A 24,999-nucleotide genomic window follows, 5' to 3' on the forward strand; every position below is an offset into this window, starting at 1 on the left:
GACCCAAGCCCTGTATGTGCAATAGTCCATCTCCTTTCAGTGACCGAAGCCCTCTATGTGCAATAGTTCATCTCCGTTCAGTGACCCAAGCCCTGTATGTGCAATATTCCATCTCCTTTCAGTGACCCTAGCCCTGCATGTGCAATAGTCCTTCTCCCTTCAGAGACTCAAGCCCTGAGTGTGCAAAAGTTAATCTCCCTTCAGTGACCCACGCCCTGAATACTTCATAGTCCTTCCCCCTTCAGTGACTCAAGCCCTGATTGCTCAATAGTCCATCTGCTTTCAGTGACCCAAGCCCTGTATGTGCAATATTCCATATCACTACAGTGACTCAAGCCCTCAGTGTGCAACAGTCCATCTCCCTTCAATGACCCAAGCCCTGTATACTTCATAGTCCTTCTCCCTTCAGTGACTCAAGTTCAGTCTGTGCAAGGGTCCAGCTTCCTTTAGTAACAGAAGCCCTGTATGTGCAATAGTCCGTCTCCCTTCGGTGACCCAAGATCTGTGCGTGCAATCATTCATCACCCTTCAGTGACTGAAATTCGGAATGGGCAATATGTTATCTACTTTCAGTGGTGCAAGTCTGTTACGTGCAATGGTTCATCTCCCTACATTGAGATAAGCCCTCTATTTTCAATAGTCCATTACCCTTCAGTGACTCAAGTCCAGTATGTGCATTACTTTATATATCTTCAGGGATTCAAGCTACTATTTTCATTAGTCCATTACCCTTCACTGTTCAGTGACTGAAGTCCAGAATGGGCAATAGTTAATCTTTCTTCAGTGTTTTAAGACCTGTATGTGCAATAGTTCATCTCCCTTAGGAGACTCAAAACATGTGTGGGCATGCTGTGTTCAGAGTGGGTGGTATATGGGTAGGGGTGTGTTGGTTTGGGGTGTTTAATATCTTTTTCTTTAGGTGTGTGCATGTGTAATTATTTTTAGAGAGTGTGGATATTTATTTTTAGGCTACTACATTTCATCAACTACTATCTTTGTTATTTAAATTGTATGCATGCACAGTGTGAAGCAAGGCATGCTAGGGCTCTAGGGGTAAAAGGTGGGGGAGTGTACTGATTTTGATGTGTTTAATATTTTTGGGGGTGGGATTATATGTTTATTGAATAAAAACATATACAAACATAAATTACCATTTTTAGCATACCAAAAAGTTAAAAGAATTAAACCCAAGCTCATATTGTAATTTTTAAAATAATTATTTAGTAAATTAAGTCCCGGTAAATCTCAGTAATTTAGACGTTTTTGTACAAAATATGATTTTATTTATTATTTTGTATTTGATTAAAACACTCATTATTACACCTGCCATACTTGGCGTGGTTTCCTCTGACCAGATAGCCAGGTTGGTGCTTCATGACTCTTAAAACTATATTTCAAGATATTCCTTAAAAATTAATACGTCTTTCTACCTATTGAATTTTTGTGGTTTTGGTCTTGTTTTGGTCATGAATTTAAGCTCTATTTCTATAACCTGGTGGGGATTATTTGCATGTGGTGTATTCACTGTTTTACTGTATTAAGTATTGCACAAATACTTTACACATTGGGGCATATTCTCAAGCCCCTATTGCCAAGGGAATGTCACTTTTATTAATGTTCCCATGGCTATAGGGCCAGGCAGCGTTAAACCACCTAACGTGGCTAAAAGCCACGTTAATTGGCTTAATGCTGCCTTGGGAATAGCGACCCTTTAACTCTAAACTTGGCTTGAAAGGGGGCGTGCAGTGGGTGTTGCGGTGGGCATACCACCGCAACACACATTGAGTGGAATAGGAGGTAGCGCCAAACTTAAGACCTGGAAATTTCCAGTCTTAAGGAAGGTGGCTAAATGAGGAGCAAGTGTAAATCGAAGGAGAGTAACCCTTGTGTCTCAGGGGAACAGGGTAAATTATATCAACAAACGCAAAAAGTTCCCTTGAGTTCCTGTCTCTAAGTTTTTATGGAGTTCTAATGTTAGTAAGAGATCTCCAAAACTTGTTCACTTGAAAGGCTTACTGTGTATCAACTGACATAATTTTCCATTCACTCACAACTTCTGTCTCAATTTGAATCATCAAAGGAGCACTTACATTCTAAAATTATATATACTACGTAGCCAAGGTGTATGTATTATTTCCAAAGATTTGGAAATAATACATACACCTTGGCTACGTAGTATATATAACGTTTGTTCATAAATGAGGAGAAAACCTTTATTTCTCCTAGTTTTTGCTTTTTCCATGTGTGCTGCGTGTAGCAGAACACATGGACAAAGCAAACTGCCATTTTCAGTTTGTTAATTAACAGGAAGGGACACCTTCCTGTGCATTAACAAACCCCCCTACTCTCAGACACCCTTGCGTTCTGGTGCCAGAGTGCCTGTTTTTTGTCTATAAATCGTGTGATTTATCGCTGTCGATGTGGGTAACGCCAGTCTGCACCACATTCTTGTGAATGGGGTACAGACTGGCGTTTATGAAGTGGCGGTGAGAAGCGTTAAGCCAAGGAGGCTAAAGCCTCTCACCGCCACTTCATTGTGAATATCCCCCATTGTCTCTTAAGTAAAGCTCTGTGCCAAGCTACCAGAGGTGATGCACAGGTTAATTTAGGGAGTGTATCTGACTTACCCTTACTAGGATCGTGGTTTCTGCTTGGCTACTGTGCATATCTCTGTCACCCAGAAACCCAATTTCTAACATATTTATATTGTGTAACTAGCATAATGATTATATGTACATTTTCCCACATATCCCCATTCATTCCCACGTGTTAACTACTTCTTTTTAAATTTTATCCCATTCATTTAAGTCTTCTTGGTGTTTATATTTTTTTATACATTCAGTCGAAATTTGCTCTCAGATGAAACTTGCAACCATAGCCAAAACATAGCCAAAATTTATATACATTATTGAAGATATGTTTATTCTAACGACAGTTTAAGGGACATTAGCTTGTTATTTTTGTAAACGTTTTGATTGTGATGTATTTTCTTAATATGCTCAGGCAACTTTTCTGGGTGTGTTTTTTAATCTGTTTTCAATTGTATCTTTCTGTGATTTTCATTGGTAAGTATTAGAGAGTATAGAAATGTTTCTTTTTAAAGTGTATACATATCTCTCCACCCCCCCCCCCCCCGCCCCCCCCCATCACCCCGATTCCCTCAAGGGTGAGTAGTGCACTTTACAAACCCCTAATCGATTGATTGATTGCTATTCATATTATTTTTTAATTGGGTTTTTGGATGTAAATATAAATTAAGTTTATTTTTTGGCACTATATTACCAAGTGTATACTTTATGCACTATTTAGACTAATACATTAGGAGAGGTTTCTTTAACTTTGCTTTCAGGTTTTAGTTTGATTACTTTTCTGCTATTTTTCTTTTTACTCATGTTACTGGATTTGGTGGCTTTGTGGACTAATGCATCCACTTTAGGGGCCTATGTTTAACCTCGTGGGCAAAGGTTTAAATCCTGGTGGGTCCTCTCAGCTTTTCCGCTCTCTGTGGTCGATAAAAATTAGTCCCATTCAGTAGGGTAACAGTAAACATGTGCTATTCAGCGCCAAGATATCCTTCGTGGTGAACGTACACTTTATGTTACTCATGCTTTCCTGGAACAGGTTTTTTATAGTTTGGAATATGAATTGTGCTTATCTTAAGTGAGATGGCGGAAGGAATGTAGCATATCCCCGTCAATCAAAAGAAAGAAGACAGCTCCCATAAGAAAAATTAAAGGACACATTTGTTTTATGGTAATGTAAATGGCATTACAAAAATTGTTGTATTAAATGAGGGTTTAAGCAGCCACTTGTTAGGACAGACGTTGTATTTGCTGTAAGTAGTAATGGGACATTAGTAGTGTAATATATAGGATTTATTTTGTAAGTTGTCAATTCCTTAACCATTTTAAGTTGAATTTTAAAAGCCTCACATTTATTTGTTTTGTTTCTAGATACCCTGGGCTACAGATTACCTGAAAAAGATTGGGGCTCCCTAATTTGCTGTAAATGTTGTCCCTTTTCAACATTTCCTTAAAATGGTACAGATTAGGGTGGGGATTTCCCTATAGAGCTAGAGAAGGAGTTATGCAATCCCTCTAAACTCACTTTGATCTTTTCACACTGATCGACTATTAGTTCCACCAGTTTATTTGGAAACATGGACATGACCTGTTTAGATGGCCATCCACGGTCTGTTCAAAATTAGTTCAGTAAAGGAGCCACATTTTCTTCATTGTTTAGATAATAGTATGGATGTGTTATTGCTATATAAAAAAGACATGAGGGGACAGCTAAGGCCCCATGTATTTTATTATAAATTGCAACTTGCCATCATTCAAGCAATCCAGTGTACTAAAAATCTTTTTTGACATATAGCACCAAATTGTCTGTGAAGAATGAAAAATAAACCCTCGATGTACTGTCAAGATATTTGTTTTTAACTGAAATCACTAATTTAAAGTTGTTTATTCATTTCACTTTTGTTATTGTTTTTTTTTCCTTTTCCATCGTCAAATATTCTGTGTAAGTGGAAGACTGACTGGCAGAAAGACATATAATGGAGGCATAGAAGTGTTAATAATTCAGCATGCATTGTGTAAATTTTGAAGAATGTCTAATCCATCGTCCTAAACACACTAATTTCCAAAGTTACAGTGTTATTTACATTACAAATATTATAATTCACTTTTTTGTTATAAAGACCAAAGGGAAATATGTGTGTTAATTCCTTTGAGTATGTTAATTTCACAAACTGTTTTCGGTTGGGTAAAGGACTGCATTTCCCGCCTGTTTTTTCCTGCTAATAACTTTCTAAATTTTGAATAGCAGGCATTTGTTCAACATTTGCAGGGATATTTCTGAAAACCACTCTCATTACTGAACCACAGGGCTCACTGGAGGTGGAAGCTAGCACTTTTATCTGTTTAATATTTTCTCTTATTTCTACATCTGCTGCAGATGCAGAGAGGTAATGCTCTGACGTTTCTTTCAATAAAGTCCCTCGAGGGAAATGCCCTTCGCTGAAGTGGGTAGACTGATAATTTACACACCTCCGAAGAGCCTAGGATTCAGGGGCATATTATCAAGGGGGTTTATCTCCGCATTTTTGGCTTTAAAAGCCAAGAAAGCGGAGATAAAATGATCTCCCTATTACCTAGCTGTCGCTAACACCAGTTAGCGACAGCTAGTAGGAGATAGCGACCATCTTGGGCCCCACTTTGCATGTCAGTGATATTTATCACTAATGACATGCAAAGTGGGCGTGCCAAGATGTTAGCGACTGGAAACAGTCGCTAACATCGCTATCTCCTATTACCAACTTTTGGAGATATTCGCGCTAAGCGCGAATATCTCCAAAAGCTAACACCTGCCCTGAGCAGTTCTTAGCCATGTTATCCAATGGGAGGTGGATAACATGGCTAAGAGCATTAGCTCGGTAATGCATGAATAGCGCTGACTTTTCAGCGATATTCATGCATTGCGGCCGTTTTTTATCGCATTTGCGATAAACCTTGGTAATACCAAGGTTTATCTGCGGTAAAAATCGCCACAGCTCAGCGGTAAAATTTTCTCTCTAACCAAGCAATAGCGATAATTATCGCTATTGCTTGGTAATATGCCCCTCAGTGTTTCTGTCCTCACAATAAATAAATAGGTCACTTATGAAGAACAAGAGCTCCCAACAATGGGTGTCTCAGCACTGCAGTACGTAGGGGAAGGCACAATGAGAGTATGAAAGCACATCTGAAGAAACAGGTTTTGAAACACATCTCGTTGGCAATGTCATGTAAAGTAATAGGAAGATCATTACAAACTTTGTTGGCCAGAAAGGTAAAGAAACGCCTGCCTTTCTTTACCCGCTTAAACCTAGTAAATATTAACAGTTATGTAATTCGATCTCAAATCCCTGATAAGACAATAGTGTTTTACACGTTCAATCATTTACCTGGAATCCATACCATGGAAAGACAGGTATGTAAGGACTAAGGGCCTCATTTGTAAAAAGTGATGCATCACTGCATGAAAACAGCTTGCGTAACTTTTCATTGCGCCCTCCTTACGACATGCTGGATGCGCCATATTTACAGTTTTACACATCATGTCGCAAGGAGTTACAGATACGTCAGTATTTCTGATGTATCAGTAGGCGCTAAAATGAACCATTGCTTGGGTGTCACAAAAGTGACACAACTTTAGCAATTGATCATTTCACATGGGCAAGTCCCATTTCAAATGTGCCTGCATAGGTCTTATTAACAAGAGGAGGGACGATAGGGCTTTTATTCCAGGTCCAGCATACGTGCCCAACACAATGTACAAACAAGAGGGTATGCAGTTCCTATAGGGTGCGGAGATATACAGAGTCAGAAATATACTAGGTTCTGTGGACAGGGTCAAGATGTATAATCTGGAAAAGGAGGCGTAAAGGGGAAGCACCTCTTCGGAACTAGGGCCCTCACACACCCAGCCAGCTAGGTGTCATGCTTCATCATATGGGCCTGCTCCTCGTCGGGCCGGTGTTGCAATGCCCAATGGACACCCAATATAGGGCTCTTTATCGGAGATCTTTTGTTTCTGCATTTGGTGCAGTGGAGGTGAGCGGCCTAGTAGTGTAGAAGTAGTGTAAGTGAAGGAAAAAATCTGTTAGTTCTAGAACTGACTTTATTCTCTAAGGTAAACTGCCTCATTAAAAATATATGTGAGCGGCGGATATCTAGGAGCTATGTGTCCAGATGTATATGCCCTACTCTCAATAGGTCGACCCGTTTCTTGCCTTTGTTTGTCATAAGGATCTTGGGCAATTCATCAGGACGAGAGAAAAGAATACTATCTACAAACAGCGGGAAGGGAAACCTACCTCCCAATTCGTAGTACAGTGGGTAATGTCCCACAGTCGTCAAGGAACCTAAGGGCCGGTTCCGGTGGCGAGGGAAGGTCACTCTGCGCGCATTCACTGGAGTGCCGTACACTAACTGTTGGTGTCCTTTTATCACGCCGGACACTGATGCGGCAAAATTACTTAGGCCCTTAAGTTCCTAGATGACTGTAGAACATTACCCACTGTACTTCGATGTGGAAGGTAGGTTTCCCTTCCCGCTGTGTGTAGATAGTATTCTTTGGTTAAGATTTATTTATTGTGTGGTGTAGAACACTCTGGGAAGCTGCAGTAGAACACAAAGTAATCAACTGACAGTCTCTGCCCTTGCTGGATGTACATGTTTTACTGAGAATGTCAGACTTCATTCTCACATGATTGAGAAAGATAATGTGAATTTACAGAAAATATGCTCTCATTTTAGCTTCTGAAGCACCTTCCAAACCTCTATGGGACAAGCATGTGAAAATAGTTTCTTTCAAACATGATGCATGATATCCCAGCAGAAGATAGTTCACAGGGTAAAATCACCTTAGAACACACCACAATTCCTGAAATTAGTATGGTACCATCAACAAATGAATTCTAATATAATTAAAGTCTGTTATCACCCTTGATAGTTCTCCTTTTGGTAACCCTCAAAATCTTCGATTCACTACAATCCATTTCAATGAGATACTATCATGTATATTGGTCCCAAGATGGCTGCCAGCAATTCCAGGATGAAGTGCTGACAGCCAATCAGATCTCACAATGACATGTGTGGTTAGGCTCCGCCCAGATATCAATATTTTCTCTTTTTCAAATTTCTCACTACTGAACGGACATACACCATTTAACAAAAAGGTCACTTTCTGAACCAAGGGCTACCTTTTTGCCAAATTTGGTGTTATTCCGTTCAGCAGTTTGGGCTGTAGCCGTGTCTAAAGTTTCCTATGGGAATTAACATGGACAAAACACGTTTTGGGATCACCCTTTTTACACGGACCCACTTGCCAAATCACCCCAAAACTTTTAAGATAGGAGCTGACCGGAGCGCCCCATGAGTTTTATATATATTACCGGTCGCCAGTAGGTAGTTATAGTTAGGACCGATGGGAAGAGCATTTATTGTTTTGCTTATAATTTTGGCGTCATTTGATGAATCTTTATGACCTTTTCCAGACTAATTCTTTGTTCATATCAGCTCCTATGTAGAACGTCTGGGGGTGATTCATCAAGGGGGGGCTTGGAAAAAAGGTGGGTCCTAAAACGTGTTTTCTCCATGTTATTTTCCATAGGAAACTTTAGACAAGGCTACAGGTCGAACGGGTGAACAAATTTGTCAGGGAGAAGGGTCTTGGCCTAGAAAGCACGCTTTTGTTTATTTGGTGTATATCCGTTCTGTAGTTTTTGAGAAATATCGAAATTTACAGATTTCGATATTTGGGAATTCTGCCATCTGATTGGCTGAGGCGTTACGAGCACAAGCTTGCTGCTGATTGGCTGCGAGCGGTGCGAGTGGCTGCAACTAGGAAGTGTTGGCCACCTTTTTGTGATTAGGATAAAGCGAGTAAAGGGAAAAAAGGATGAAAAAAGTTGGAAAGGAGGGTAGGAGCACTGTAACCTCTGTGGGGGAGTGTGAAGCAAAGTAGTCAGTCGGTCTGAAAGTGCTGTGTTGTTCAGAGTGACATGGTACTGATATGATATGGTGCTACACTCCATCATAATACCCTAAACTACTCCATCATCACCAACTACATCTTCTACACAAAACGCACTTCTAAATGGAAAAGCCTTTTCCTCCGTCACATCCCTATCACCAATTCCCGACATATCCAATACGGGGTGAAACTCTCCACGTCTACCTCACCTTCCTCTCTGGGTGATATCGATATCTCCATCTTCATATCCGGAAAAATTCTTATCCAATCCTCTGAAAAACACCTACTCATCTTTGAGCTCCACTCAACTCTCTATCACAATCCCTCTCACAATCTGTCCCGGCCCCCCGTCCCCCATCCCCACCCAATTTACAGCCCCTTCCTCTCCCATCATCACTCCCACCTCCCTCTCTCCTACCCCTGATACGCCATCCCCCTCTCCTACACCCAACCGCATCGACCCCTCTCACCAACTCCCGACCTCCCACATCCCTTTCAATATCTCAAATAACGATCCCCCACCACTCCTCCCACATCGATCCCCCCCAGCACACTCTCCCCCACCCTCAAGCATGTTGACTTCCCTCAACCACCCCCGAACTGCTACGACAGCCCTGTTCCCCTATCCCCTAACATCTCCCAATCCCCGATTGTCATCCAGTCCCTAACTTTCTCACTATCTTCGAATGTCTCCCAGCCCTCCAATCTACTTGTCCACCTTTCTCCACCCTCAACTCCTGTCCCCCCCCCTAAATTGCCTTTACCTCCTGATTCCTCCACACCTTCTCAGACCTCCTCCCTAAACTCTAATTTCCAATTCGTGGCCATTCACTCACCACTTGTCGATCTCCTCCCGATTACTACACCCGCTACCTCCTCCCTCTCCAACACGTTAACCACACCCCCAGCATCGCCTACTGACCCCCTCCTACCCCCCTTCCCTAACAACACTCTCTCCTCTACCCTACCCCTGCCCCTGACTCACCTCTTGCTCCCCTGAGCTTACCTATATCCACTAATACCACCACGCCTACTCAGGCTCTCTCCCAAACCCCTCACTTACTATGCACATCCACTCACGCGCCACCTGACGATCTCCTCTCAACCATTCCCTCCACATCCTCAACCTTATCCAACCCCGCATCTACTCCTCCAGTTTCACCTAACTACCCTCTTTCAGCCCCCTTTTCTAATACTTCACTCTCCCTTAACGCCCTACCTCCAACGAACCCCCACTCTCCATCACCCTTTGATGCGCCTCATCTCCCACCCCCCACCCCAAAGCCCTCCCTCACCACCCTACCTCCTCCTCCATCGACGCCCATCATGCACCCTGCTCTGTTACCCCCTTTTCCCACTTTTCTCCATGCACTCCACCCCTTACTGACCTTCCACCTCACTCACCTATCGGTCATCTAAAAACTGGTCATCTTATGCCGACCTCAGATATACCCACCTCCTCCATTAACAACCTTAGTAAATTGAATTCCCCCGTACGCCTACTTCAGATACATCCCCTACCTCTATTAATGTTCGACCACCCCACTATATTCCATCCCCCCCAAATGCTTTACCCCCCTTCCGCCTCATGCTTCCCCCCACCCTGATAACCCATACCCCACCAATCTCTTTAATTTACGCCTCAATTCCATCCCAGTCACTCCTTAAAGTCGAACTTTTACTTTCCTCCCTCGTCTTAGAACTCTCCTCACTCAGAATTGATATCAATCTCCTCCTTAAAACTCACCCGTCTGTCTCCGACCACACCTCGATGACGTCAAATCACACCGCTCCGACACAAGATGACACTCTTCTCAAATCACCCCCTAACAAACCTCCTTTTGTATGGACCTTTTCCGACACCCCTCTCCTCCCCTGTAAATTCACAACCTGTGCTAAGCATAACGATTACCCCTTAAGCACCCCACCCAGCAACTGCAACACTTCCTCTCTGCCTCATCGTGATACTCGTAACTTAATTTTGGGAACCAACTCTCGTCTTAACTCCCCTGACTCCCCTTATCCATCCTCGCCTACCATCCCCTGCTCATCCACAATACATGTTCTCTTAAACACGAACAGAGTCCCCCCGCAACCGACATCCCCTAGACCCCCCCAACTACTTAGATCTATCCCCCGCTGTCGACCCTACCCTCCTCGGGTCCCTTCTCCCCTTCGCTGCATGTTGATAAACTGTAGATCCACCTCCTGCCACGTAACTGAGATTTCTGAAACCATTCTCAGTGAAAACATTGACATCGCCTTGCTTACTGAAACCTGGCTCACCGCACACTCCACCCCTATCCTCGACCTGCTTATCCCTCCAGGCTTTTCTATTATCAGGAAGGACAGAATCAAACAACCAGGAGGAGGCCTTGCCCTTATCTTTTAGGAGAAACTCGACATATCCCCTGTCCTACTCCAAGACCCTTCGTCTTTTGAATGCCTCTGCGCTGACCTCTCTTTTCCTGGCTTTCCAACCACTTGGCTACACACCATCTACCACCCCCCAGGAAATTGCCTCCCCTTCACTGAAGAGATGACTGATCTTATTATTCAAGCTTCAATCTCTCACCCCAAAAATCTCTTCCTGGGTGACTACAACATCAATTGGAACAAAAAAGATGACCCTGCGTTCTCCCTTTTTAATGAAAACCGTGACATCACTAACCTGACCCAACTCTGCCTAGCCCCCTCTCACATCAAAGGTGCCACCCTAGATGCTATCCTGACGAACAAGGATATGGCCTCTCTCTTGAATATAACACCTGTTGATTGGTCTGATCACCACCTCATCCTCTTCACCCTGAACTGCCCCACCACTCCCCCCGCCCCTATCAGCACTCTTCCCATGAAACCGACTCGTAACCTTCACCTCATCCCTCCTGACGAACTGGAACCGGCAATCAAAACTCGCCTAATCCCCCCCCCTTTTAGCACCAATGATCTCACGGATCATTATAACAATTCCATTCTTGACGCTCTTGACTTAATTGCTCCCATTAAACTAAAAAAACATCCCTCCCAGGTCCTGGTTCAAAGCCGAGTTCAATAATGAAAGACGGACCCTCAGACAATCAGGACGCGCCTGAAGGAATCACTCCTCCTCTGAAAACGTTGCCCTACTGAGATCCAATCGAACATATTACAAAAAGCATATCTTTAATGAAAAAGCCACCTTCCTCCGGTCTCAACTTGACCAGGCCAGAAACCGTCCCAGAGAACTGTTTAACATTGTTAAAAAACAAACCTCCTCTGGCCCTCCTAAACTTGCAGCCTCTGTCGATAGATGCGAAGAAATTGCCAGTTTCTTTTCGAACAAAGTTAACTCCATTGAACTATCCTTCTCTTCCCCTCTTCTCTCTCTCCAACCTCTTTCCACCCAACCCACCCTACCTAATATACCCAGTTCACCTCCTTCCCCCTCCCTCTCTCATCTCACCGATCAACTTCCCCATCCAACTCTCCTTCCCCAGCTCTCCATATTCACCCATATCCTCCGACCCCCCGCACCCCGACCCCACTCAACCCCGCCCTTCTCTCACCCTGCAGGATGCTTCCTCTACCCTTTCCCTTCCTAAAAATAACGCTTCATGGAGTGTATTTAATCCAACCTCTGAAACCACTATCATCAACATCATCTCCAAACTCAAACCGTCCTCACATTCTAAAGACCCCCTCCCCGCCCACGTAGTTCAAGAACTCAAATACACCATTGCCCCAATATGGACCACTATCATCAACTCCTCTCTTTCTTCTGGCTGCTTTCCTGCCTCCCTTCAACTAGGTCGAATCTCCCCTATTCTAAAAAAACCCACTGCCGACTCCAATGATCTGATCAATCTACGCCCTATCTCTAACCTTCCCTTCCTCTCTAAAGCCCTTGAAAAATGTGTTCTGTCACAGCTAGACAACCATATCTCCTCCTTCAACCTACTTGACATCTTCCAATCTGGGTTTAGAAAGGAATGCAGCACAGAAACAGCCATGCTCAATATTACCGATGACATTCATTGCTCTCTTGACAAGGGCGAATCCTCCCTACTAATCCTCCTGGATCTCTCGGCGGCATTTGATACGGTACACCATCCCACCCTGTTGAACACACAAAAATTTCCCTTTGGTTTTAAAGACATTGTACTCCAATGGTTCACCTCCTTCCTCCATAACAGATCCCAACAAATTAAACTCAGTCACTGCCTTTCTAAACCTCAACCTGTCGCTCTCGGAGTCCCCCAAGGGTCTATCCTCTCTCCAACCCTCTTTAACCTCTTCATGGAACCCCTCACTCTCATTCTCAAACAAGCCAAAATAAACTACCACCTATACGCCGATGATACCCAACTATACTACAAGATTAAATCCCACAATGACATCCTTCACCAGAATGACACTCTGTTGAAAGTCCAAGCCTGGTTCCACCTTAATCATCTCAAACTCAATCCTAAAAAAACTAAATTATCCTTTTCATCCCTAAACTCAACTCCCTTCCCATTCAACTCTGGATGAAAGACATCACAGCCCTTAATTGCGCCCTCTCCACCTCCAATACGGTCAAATCCCTGGGTATCAGCATTGATCAGAAACTTACTCTCATACCCCACATCAAAAATACAGCAAGAAGCGCTCTCTCCACCCTACACCACCTCAAAAAAGTGAAACCTTTAATTCCAGCAGATGACTTCAAAATCGTCGTACAATCCCTTGTCCTATCCAGGATTGACTATGGGAACGCCACTCTGGCAGGCACCCCCAAAATCCACCTGGCACCAATTAAATCTGTCCTCAACATAGTCACTAGACTTATTTCTGACTGTCGCAAATTCAACCACATTTCCCCTGTCCTCAAAAACCTGAACTGGCTCCCTATCGAAGGTCGCTCAACCTACAAGATTCAATCAATCAATCAATCAAGACATTTATAGAGCGCACTACTCACCCGTAGGGTCTCAAGGCGCTAGGAGGGGGGGTGCCGTTACTGCTCGAACAGCCAGGTCTTGAGCTTCTTCCTGAAGGCGAGGTGGTCTTGGGTCAGGCGCAGGTCAGTCGGGAGGGAGTTCCAGGTCTTGGCGGCCAGGTAGGAGAAGGACCTTCCTCCTGTTGTTGCTCTTCGGATGCGGGGGACGGCGGCGAGGGCGTGGCTGGTTGATCTGAGGTGGCGCTTGGGAGCGTAGAAGTTGATTCGGTTGTTGAGGTAGCTCGGGCCTTGGTCATGTAGGGCTTTGTGTGCGTGGGTGAGGAAACGGAAGGTGATTCTTTTCTTGACGGGGAGCCAGTGCAGGTCTCTCAGATGTCCGGAGATGTGGCTGTTTCGTGGGAGGTCGAGGATGAGTCTGGCTGAGGCGTTCTGGATCCGCTGGAGTCTCTTCTGGAGCTTGGCGGTGGTTCCGGCGTAGAGAGCGTTGCCGTAGTCCAGTCGGCTGGTGACGAGGGCCTGGGTGACGGTCTTCCTGGTCTCGGTGGGGATCCACCAGAAGATCTTCCTTAGCATGCGTAGGATGTTGAAGCATGATGAGGAGACGGCGTTGACTTGTCTGGTCATGGAGAGGGAGGAGTCCAGGATGAAGCCCAGGTTGCGTGCGTGGTCCGTCGGTTTGGGTGCGGAGCCCAGGGCGGGGGGCCACCAGGAGTCGTCCCAGGCGGAGGGCGAGGAGCCCAGGATGAGGACCTCCGTCTTGTCTGCGTTCAGTTTCAGGCGGCTGGTTGTCATCCACTCGGCTACATCTCTCATCCCTTCGTGCAGGTTGGTTCTGGCGGCGGCGGGGTCGTTGGTCAGGGAGAGGATCAGCTGGGTGTCGTCAGCGTAGGAGATTATGTTGAGGTTGTGTTTGCGTGCGATGGCCGCGAGGGGGCTCATGTAGACGTTGAAGAGGGTGGGACTCAGCGAGGATCCTTGGGGGACGCCGCAGATGACTTTGGTGGCCTCTGCCTTGTACGGTGGTAGGCGGACTCTCTGTGTTCTTCCGTCGAGGAAAGAGGTGATCCATTCCAGTGCCTTCTCCTGGATTCCGATGTTGCCGAGGCGCTGCACTAGGGTGCGGTGGCAGACAGTGTCGAATGCCGCGGAGAGGTCTAGGAGGATGAGGGCCGCTGTTTCTCCGTTGTCCATCAGGGTTCGGATGTCATCGGTGGCAGTGATGAGGGCGGTCTCGGTGCTGTGGTTGGCTCGGAAGCCAGACTGTGAGGGGTCGAGGGATCCATTTGTCTCGAGGAAGGCGGCCAGCTGTTTGTTGACGGTCTTTTCGATGACTTTGGCCGGGAACGGGAGGAGCGAGATGGGACGGTAGTTCTTGAGTTCGGTGGGGTCCGCTGTAGGTTTCTTGAGTAGAGCGCTGAGTTCTGCGTGCTTCCAGCTCTCCGGGAAGGTGGCGGTGTCGAAGGAGGTGTTGATAATGTCCCGCAGGTGGGGTGCGATGACCACGTCGGCCTTGTTGAAGACGTGGTGAGGGCAGGGGTCGGTTGGGGATCCGGAGTGGATGGAGTTCATTGTGCGGATGGTGTCTTCGGTGCTGATCGTAGTCCAGGCGCGGAGAGTGGTGGTGGGTGGCGTTGCTGTGGTCGTGGCGTGCGTCGGTTGGATGCTGAAGCTGTTGTGTATGTCCGCGATCTTGTTGTGGAAGAAGGAGGCGAGGGAGTTGCAGAGGTCTTGCGACGGGGTGATGTCGTTGTTTCCGGCGTTGGGGTTGGAGAGCTCTTTTACGATGCTGAAGAGTTCCTTGCAGTTGTGTGCGTTGTTGTCGAGCCGGTCCTTGTATGTATTTTTCTTGGTGGTGCGGATCAGTTGGTGGTGTTTCCGGGTGGCGAGCTTGAGGGTAGCCATGTTGTCCATTGTTGGTTCCCTTCTCCACACTTTCTCGAGGGCTCGGCAGTTCTTCTTTTGCATGCATTAACCATAAAGCTCTTCACCAAGACACCCCCTCTTACCTGTCAAACTACAAAAAGCAGGGAGCACTAGATCACTGAGAAGTACAAACTCCCTTGTCCTTATCCCTCCCAAACTTAAATGCAAAAAGACCCAATCTCGTGCATTCTCTGGTAATGCACCCACTATCTGGAATGCACTACCCAAAGACCTCCGCTGCAACCCCTCCTATCCTCTCTTCAAAAAGAGGCTCAAGGCACTTCTCCTCAATAAATACTGGGGCTCTTAATTTTTCTCATTGATCTTGAACTCCCTCATCACCCTTCTATCACTCTCCCTCTGTCTCCCAACATTCTCCCCCCTTCATCTGACCCGCCCCCTTCTCACCCTCTTCCTTAGCATTATCTTCAACTCCCCCTGAACCGTCTCTACTCTGCTCTACTGACCCCTTTCTCTAACCTACCACTTTGTACATTTTCCTTTCTTTTTATTTCTCCTACTCATTTCTAATTATGTATATTACTCGATATGTACTTGCTCTGTTCATGTTTCATCACTATTCTCATTGGCCATGGCTACCCTCCCACCCGACTGCTGACTTTAAGCCTTTGTTAGTTTTCAGATACGCTACTACAGGGACGCGCTGGGCATGATGTTTGCTGCCTTTGAGGTCAACGAGAACCCAGATCTGCTTCCAAACATCACCTTAGCTTTGAAGATCTACAACTCCTGTCTGTTTCAAAAGAAAGCTGTGGAAGGAGTTCTTTCTATCCTCACTGGAATGGAGAAGCTGATCCCAAACTTCTTATGCCAGCCTCTGCCCACTCTGCTTGGCATTATCGGTGGTGGTACATCTTTGAATTCCATCGCAATGTCTTCGATACTAGACCGCTACAGCGTTCCTGAGGTACAGATGTTAGAGAACTTGAAAGAGTAAACATTTTCTTGGTTTTCTACTTAATTGTTTTTTGGGAGATTTTGTTGCATCGTTGTGTTGTCTGTGCAGCATGATCTTTATAATAAATATGCAAGAATAAACCAAAATTAAGATGGTCTAAATCTCTGCATACCATAAAGTAGATTTATGGCATCATTGAAGTCAAATGACTGGTGTTCAGTGGTTGTTAAATTCTACAGCCCAGATTTACTATGATTTTGCCTCAGGGTTGCGTCTTTTTTGTGGTGCAATCCCAATGCAAAATCATTTTTGCCTTTTACTAATCCACATAAAGCTAGTTCAGTGGCTTTGAATTCCTTTGTGTGTGGCACACGTTACATGGGTGGAACATGTGGAACATGTGTGTTCCCATGCATCTACCCATGATTTTTTATGTAAACACAGATTTACAAAGACTTGGAAACCTAGGCTTGCACCAAAAAGGTGTGCCTAGCTGTCAATTTGTTTATTTCGGAAGATTGTTCCATAAAACATGGAAATATAAAAGACATACCATTATTGTAATTACATAAGTAGAACAGGCAAATGTTTTTATCGATAAGATCAATTTTTTATTAAAATCATCATAAGGCAGTTGTTAAAACTCTCTAGGCTAGAAACCTGTATAGCTTAGAACAAAATACATCTTGTGCATGGAAAGTGTAGGGGTCAGATATTGTGTCTGATATACTTATTCGTATGTCGCAGTCATTTTAAAGGAACACTAATTGTCTTAGTTCCTGGGTTCCTGCAAGGCAAAGGCTTTCATGGCAAATCCCAGTTTTTTACAGTTTAAAATTAAGTTAAAAGGGCCACCAAGTTAAAATGTAAGACCATTCCCTTTCCTTATAATGGTGACTGAGAATACATACCTGCTTACTGTAAAAACAATGTAAGTGGGTGTGCTGCTACTCTTCACACCTTCAGATACCTTCTAACACTAAGATATTTGCATATGGATCATATCCACTACCCTCTTGGTTTTTTATATGCTTGACAGAAGAACATCGCATGGTGTATTGTTTCATTCTGTAGCTTGGAGCATAAGGTGCATGTAGATGTACTAGAAATCCTCCCACTAGCAATCCGCGAGGTCATAAACAATCTTAGTTCAAGTGTGTCATACAGAATTTTAAGTAAAGTAATTTTGATAGTTACTTAAGTGGTAGGTCGAGCAAGACCTCATAGCTGGGTGTTACCTTGGTGGAGAAAAGTTGTGTCAGCCTTCCATGAGTAGAGGAGCTGTTGAGGTTTGCCTGAATGAACTCCCAGTAACAGGCTTTCAATTGTAGTTTGGATGCGGTTACCAGTGAACCAGGGTCAGTCCAGAAGTGGCCGAGATCCAACTTGTTAAGCTAATATCGTATATATTTAAACCAAGGGAATGTAAGACGGATATCTAGGGTCAACAGTTCCTCTACATCCTTCCGATATGGCCTCAGATCCTCAGTCGTCCAGAGTCTTACCCAATGTAATAGGGGTCTAAGTCTAGCTAGGTCCTCCACTCTTTTTAAAGCAGCGTCTAAAAACATAGTGATTAGAGGTGTGCTGGTAGGGAGGTGGAGGACCAAACGAATAAGCTTGTTTTCACTAGTTGTAAGAAGATCTGACTTCACGGTGAGAAAGCAGCTTGAGGGCATTGCCATAGATGCTGATGTGGTAAAGTCTTTGGATAAGTGGGTGGTGAAGACTTTGTTGAAGGCCGCTGACAAGTCAAGGAGGATCAGGGCTGCTGACTTGCCGTAGTCAAGGATGGCTCTGACCTCGACTGTGGTGGCTATAAGGGTGATTTATGTACTGTAGTTCAAGTGGAAGTTGGATTGGGAGGGGTCGAGCAGGTGATTGGATTCCAGGCAGTCTGTGAGTTGGCGTTTGACGGCTTTCTCCAGTACCTTGGCTGGGAAGGGGAGGAGCGAAATGTGGTGGTAGTTCTTGAGGTTGGATAGATCCACTGTGCATTTCTTCAGAAGGGGTTTGGCTTCAGCATACTTCCATTAGCCGGGAAGAAGGTGGAGCTGAACGCCAAGTTGATGATACTGCCGAGCAGGGCTCTGATTTCTTTGTGTCCAAGGTTAAAGGCGTGATGGGGACATGCGTCATTTAGAGCTCCAGCTTGGATGGAGGACATGATGAATGTTGTGGTTTCAGTGTGGAGACGTGTCCAGTCGGTCAGGAGGTAGAGATGGAGGTTGGTGGGAAGAAGTGGGAGGTCTGGCTGCGGCGGTTGATGTTCGAAATTTTTGTAGCTGTTGGCAATCTTGGTGTGGAAGAAGTCGGCAAGTAAGTTGAAGAGGGGCTGGCAGAGCGCGATGGTGTTTTCAACAGCGTCTGGGGAGGAGAATTCTCTGATGGTGTGGAATAGTTCCTTGGGGAGGTTGGTGGACTGGAGGCCGATGGCGAATGCTGCTTTCTTTGCTTCTCTGATGGCTGGGTGGTATGATTTGATGGCCGTCTTGAAAGCTATGTGGTCGCCTGGGTCTCTGCTAGTGCGCTCGTATCTCTTCAGAGGTTTGCATTTGTGTTTTTCTGCTTTGAGTTCAGGGGTGAACAAGTTGGTGTGCTTGTTGTTTTTTCTGTTGCTGAGGGTTTGGATGGGTGCAATGGAGTCGGCCCTAGCGGTGATCCATTCAGATAGGTGGGCAGCGGCTTGATTGACATTGTCGGATGTGTGGAGGCAGTGGTGTTGAGGGTGGTCATCCATTGGGATTCGGAAATGGTGTTCCAGCTTCGGCAGACGGGAGGGGGCGGGCTTACGGTGGCCTGTCGCGTTACATGGACAATGCTGTGGTCCGTCCCGGTGAGCTCAGTTGAGTGACTGGACTGGATCTTGTCGCTGGACGTGAAGATGGGGTCAAAGTGGGACTGGCGATACGCGTGGGGTTGGTGATGATCTGTTTGAGGCCCAGGTTGCCCATGGAGTCCAGTAGGGTGACTGAGTTGGAGTCTGAGGGGTCTTCGAGGTGGAAGTTGAGGTCGCCGAGGAAGAAGTAATGTCTGGATTCCAAGGCGAGGGGGGCACTGTTTTTAGAATCGGTGTTGAAGAAGAGGGATCGGGGTCCTGGTGGTCTGTAGGTGAGGGTACCTATAACGGTTACATTGGCATTGGTGTGGAGGTGGAAGTCAAGTTGTTCCATGACGTATGAGGTGGGTCGTCGGAGTTGGTGGGCCTGATGGTGTCCTTGTGGATGATGGCAATTCCTCCGCCAGGTCAGCAAGTAATCACCATTTGATGTCATATAGTAACAACACTCACTAAATGATTGTCCAGTCAGTGTTTTTTCTTTTGAAAAGGAAAAGTACCTTTATTACACAACCAGAACTAAATACTACACTTTAGCTTACAAGTACGTACATAAGTCAAATTGAGTTACGTTTGCGACACAATGAAATTACATTTGACCCCTACTAGGTCATGACCTTAAAGATCAAAGTTCACACCCACCAATGCCAGATAGATATCACCACATGGGGGGATAACTACAAATAAAACAGGCCTACATGGCTTTATCAATGGTCATCTAAGCATATACGTTAAGCCTATTGGCTTTATCAAAGGAGCACCACGTTGAAAAGCAAACAAACCACATGTTACAAATCATCAGCGTGTCACTGTAATCAATAATCATATATGTATGCAACCTTCATGTCAATAAAACATTTTAACATTGGTCAAAAATGACTGTGAACATAACACATTGATAAGGCATTGAAAATAAACATGATATATGGTAGCGATATAACAAACTCTAAACATTGCATTCCCAACTGAAAAGCAGAAGATCCAGCCTTGGGGTGTCATAGTTTATTTGACCTAATAAACGTAGGGTCACTTTTTAAAAACTTCTTAGGGGGGGACTCCTGCACTCCTGTAGCCCCCACACTTTCTACTGAATTTTGGTGATGCCCCTGCCCATTTTGGTACCACCACGAGCAGCACAGATATATGCTGATGATTCTCCCAGCCAGGAAGCAGTTAATAAGTAATGAGCAGCTCTCTCGCTGGAGTTGGGGCAGCTGCTTTTCCTTTTTGGCACATGATCTCATGCAGTGCACCTACTTATATTTTTGTTTGATTTGGGAAACCCCTAAAGGTGAGTGTTGCAGTGAGAACTGATGGGAAACCCTAAGGCTCCCCAGACCCTAGCCGGCTCCCTCTCGCTAGGTCTTCTCCATCAGATAGAGTGGGAGACATCATCCGTCTTCTCCTATCCAGCTCCATGTGAGTCGGGGTGCGTTCTTCTGCGATGGCAGCCATCCCCCTCCAGTCGAGGGCACAGGGAGATGGGGCAAGGCCAATGCTGATGTGGGGACATGATGGCATTCCTCCTTTGTCCTCACTTGTTGGGGGCCCAGAGCTGGGGTCCCGGGCCCTTCCTTCTTTTTGTCTGGCTAGTACCTTGATCTTTGCTAATATTTATGTTACACTTATTAGAGTTTCAGAGTCAGAGTGGTATGTTCTGAGGGTGTTTTAAGAAAGCTTCCACAGTAACTGTTCTGTTCCTGTTGTGAGAATTAAAATAATTGACAAACTTACAAAAAGCTCTTTGTTCAGTGAGTATGACATATGTTGTAACACTTGATCCCCCTTTGACATGTTGTATGAGGCAAATGTCATGTCCTCCATTTTTTTCGCTATTGTTAAAAATGAAATGAGCAAGAAAAGTAACAGTAAATAAATCTGCTTTAGATGTAGTATTATTTACTGCTTAAATGCTGTTCATTTTTTTTTACCCTTTTTTACGATGCAGACTTTCTTGAAATGTAGTTTAATTTCTTTGGTATTGCCCTGTTCTTTCCGTGGTTGGTTGTCTGTGAATTGTTCCACATTTGTAGATATTCATCGGCAGTTATAGAAACATTATTATTGATTAATTAAGATACGTGTTCTTCATTTATAAAATATGTTTAAAGTAGTATTCTTTTGATTCTACTGATTTGTTCAAAGAAATGTTATTAATAAAAATTCTGGCACTTTTTCTTTTACTATTCAAATTTCAAAGGGTCATGCATGCCTAATTATAAAGTTTGTAGGCTTATATTGATGGGGTTGGGATTTCTGTCTTTTCTCTTGTGCTATTCCAGGGTTTTCTTTAGTTTTTTCTGATGATTTTCTGGAAATTGCAGTATCTGATTACTGGCAAAAGTAGTAATTGAGAATTTCAAAATGTTAATAATTACTTTTGATGAATTTTAGCTTGATGAATCTTTTTTATTTTGTACTTAGCAATTGTGGAACATAGATGGAGCTATGCATTAAGGCAGTAGTAGCACACTTTTTCTTATTCACTGTAGAGAGTGAGAGAAAAGTAGGTCAGTTGAAATCTCCCGGGTACAATCGCATCACATATAAGCAACTGCTGCTGTCTATATATCCCTAGGGATATCAAGACTACCAGATAAAGAGGAATGAATAGTGAAAGCAGTCCTGCAAGGGTTTATTGCTCTCCCTATAATTGATCTCCTGGCCATAGGGTATCCAAAGATATTCGAGAAAACTCTTCACTCACTTATGACGTGCTTCATCGTAGGCGTCTTTCCAAACCCAGGTAAGATGGTACTACCTAGGCGGACTCAACCAAAAGTTGTTATTGGAGTTCTTATATAGGGCAAAAGCTGGCCAAGCAAGGAACCAGATGAGTGATGTCAAAAATACCTTCAGGTATACCCAAACGATATGTTAGTTAGGTGGGTACCTGGGGTATGTGATAAAATCGTAAAACAAATGGGGTTTCTCTGAATGTATTGGTTCAGTTATACCCCCTTTAAAGTTCCGACATGTTTCGGTCCACACTGTGAGCCCACATGGGTCTGGGTCCTTCTTCAGGACTGAATACCTACTACTAAGTATCCCTGCTCTAAAAAAAAGCATGCATTCCATGCATAATAATGATGCCTAATGCGCTCACCTGTATTTTCTGTTTCCCAGTAGTTTTGCTAAGAAAAGGGAAGAAAAAGCAACATAGGGGGATGTTATACTTGGCTCAAATCAAGACAGGCTGCTACCACCGTGATTTCTCCATTCTATACACTTGGTTTTGGTGTCATAATACTACAATTATCCTATATTGTGTAACAACGTGAGCAAATTCCCTCAAGACTATATCTAAATAGTGGTGATCTCCGTGCAATTCTAAAATACCATATTATTACAAGACACAATAAAATAGTTTTTTATGAACTATATTGGTTATATTAATTCAGATACTTTCTATACTTCTTTCCATGCCAGTTGTACTAAATACAAATATCAAACCTGGATATAAATATGTACCATACTCATGCCAGTGGAGTCTGGTATTTTTGGCTTCTCATGTTTACCTACTGCGTTTTACTATTTTGCAACGCGCGGATCAGGCGGTTGATGCTGCCTTATAGTCACACTCTATATGGAAAACAGAGTATATCGATCCCGTGTTAAAAGAGGCACAGTCTGGTCTGAGTTATCAGGCGAACAGTCAGGTACAACACTCCATCACCTCTTTAATACTCTGAACTATTAATGTTTTTTTAGATGGTTATGAAAGGAAGGTATCTGGCACTCCTTCTTTCAACTCTTTTTTGTTCCATGCTCATTCCCTTTCCCCGTGTGATTCTCGGTTTATATATCGCTCGGTGTGTGGGAGATCTTTGCTGGCATTCACTTGTGATTGATGTACTTCTTACAAACTAGGGGGCGGATGAAGCACGTGACCGCCGCCTTTATGCAGTTAAAACATCGTTGCAGTGTGGCGGCCCTCTAATTTTACCCCCTTCGTGACTGAAAAAAACACATGCAACTCCACCCATCCCCGACTTACTTTGTCAACGTCCAGACACTATTGGAGTACCTGCGTATCTCACCCTGCACATCCCCGAGTGCCGGAGTTTGTGGCTTGGGACTCTAAGTACCCGTAGGACTGTGTGGTTGACGTCATCGGACGGTGCAGGGGCCTTCTGAAACAGGGCATGCTAGGAAACTGAGTTTTCCCTTGAAGAATATCCTCACCTGACACAAGGTCTATACTTAATAATATTATGGGAAATACAAGCCCTTAAAGCTGAATCACATAACGGCTGTTGAATTTTTAGTATTAGAAAAAGGAAGTTCCTACTACCCTAATTATTCAACTTTTTTATATGATTGTTTACAGAACACAAGGTAACGATTATCCCGATTAATAAAGTTGTGTATGTACAAAATAAAGCGCAACCCCAGAGTTTGGCAGGTCAAACAAACTTCATAACTCTAACCTTCAATGTTAAAAGGTTATAGGATCTGTGAAAACAGTGTCCTATGATGATTAAAGATATATATATCTGTGTGTACCTGAAAGAAACAGGTAGTGATAGATTCCTTACCTTAGAATTTATCGCAGGCATCAGATTGGATCTGAAAGTTTTCATCAGCATTACCCCTGCGCCACGGGATGACGTTGCTGGAGCTACTTAGACGCACCCACTCGCGCTGACGTCAGTTCTTTCTTTTTCTGCGCCAGCAAGCGCAGATCCGGGAAGAGCAAATACGCCCAGTTACTTTTTGACTCAGTGTTTGAGGCCTTTTACCTCATTTCTTACGATTGACTCCTGGTGTCATAGGGATACCTGGCTTCAAGAACGGCAGGGACTGTCACCGCATGATTTCAGCGATGGACCCGCACCACGTGTGTCTCTACTGCCTAAGGGCACGACCATGACTCCAAGTCGTGACCCGACTCCCGGGCCATGGCGTCAAAGACTTTGCGGGAGCGGTCCCGAATGTTGCTGGAAGTCAGGCAGTCGGCTCCGCGCCGCTCAAGTTTCCAGTCCCCTCGGAGGTCGAGGGCGCGAACGCGGAACCGTCACCATCGTTCCTAAGCCTTCCACTTGGGGTCAGGTAAGTCAAAGCATTTCAAGAAGAAGTAGAAGCGCCTTCGCTCTTTGACTTCCCCTTGCCTGTCGTGGAGAGCGGCTGAGGGTGTGGGTGGTGCCAGACCCGTGGCTCCGGCAGAGCCTGCGACATCGCCGCTGACCTACCCACTCTTTCCGCGTCCGTCGAGGACACCTGCACAGGTGCAAGAATTTCTTGCTGCCCGACTGGGGGTCCTGTCCTTCCGACGTCGGTGGCTTTGGCCCCGGTGCCGCCATCGGCTTCTTCCCCGGTGCCGCAGGACCCCCCTGGATCCGGGCTCGGATCCCGGGCGACACCGGTTGCCTGATAACACATCCACCGGTGTTGACCCCGCCTCCGGCACCATCTCTGATGTCGTCCGGTTCTACTGCAGACGTTGTCCCCAGTTTCAGCCCTGAACCGGACGCGACGCCGATTCCGACGCCGATGGGGCCTTTCTACCCCTATGTCGGTCCTTCTTATTTGCAGGCTGTTTCAGAGACTTTGGAGGAAGGGGAGGACTGGGAGGGGTCTGAGGACCCTCTCACACAACAGTGTGGTGATGATCCGGACTGGGCAGAGTATTTGGGAGATGCCAGTGGTCTAGACACCTTGCCTGACCTGGGCATGATGTCTCATCCTTCCATGGCTACGGAGGAGGGAGCAAGTTACTCAGTGGTATTGCATAGGGCGGCCAAGGCTCCCCACCTCGAACGCCCTACAGTGGCCGTCAGGACTAACCTCCTGACAGAAGTACTTCAACCGGCGACAACCAATTCCCAGCCCTTGCTGCCTTTTAATGATGCACTGTCTGATGCTCTTTTGGGCACTTGG

General features: G+C 45.0%; 1 protein-coding gene across 1 annotated transcript in view; it reads left to right on the forward strand.

Annotated features, from left to right (window-relative positions):
• Positions 1-24,999, forward strand: part of LOC144820069 (vomeronasal type-2 receptor 1-like) — a 201,618-nt gene that overhangs the window by 65,844 nt on the left and 110,775 nt on the right. The window contains exon 2 of the mRNA XM_078677722.1: positions 15,998-16,289. Coding sequence (XP_078533848.1) covers positions 16,032-16,289 — 258 coding nt within the window. The 5' untranslated portion in view covers positions 15,998-16,031. The remainder of the gene's footprint in view (positions 1-15,997; positions 16,290-24,999) is intronic.

Source organism: Lissotriton helveticus, chromosome 2_1 (genome assembly GCF_964261635.1).
Source record: "Lissotriton helveticus chromosome 2_1, aLisHel1.1, whole genome shotgun sequence".
In the NCBI taxonomy this organism is placed as follows: Eukaryota; Metazoa; Chordata; class Amphibia; order Caudata; family Salamandridae; genus Lissotriton; species Lissotriton helveticus.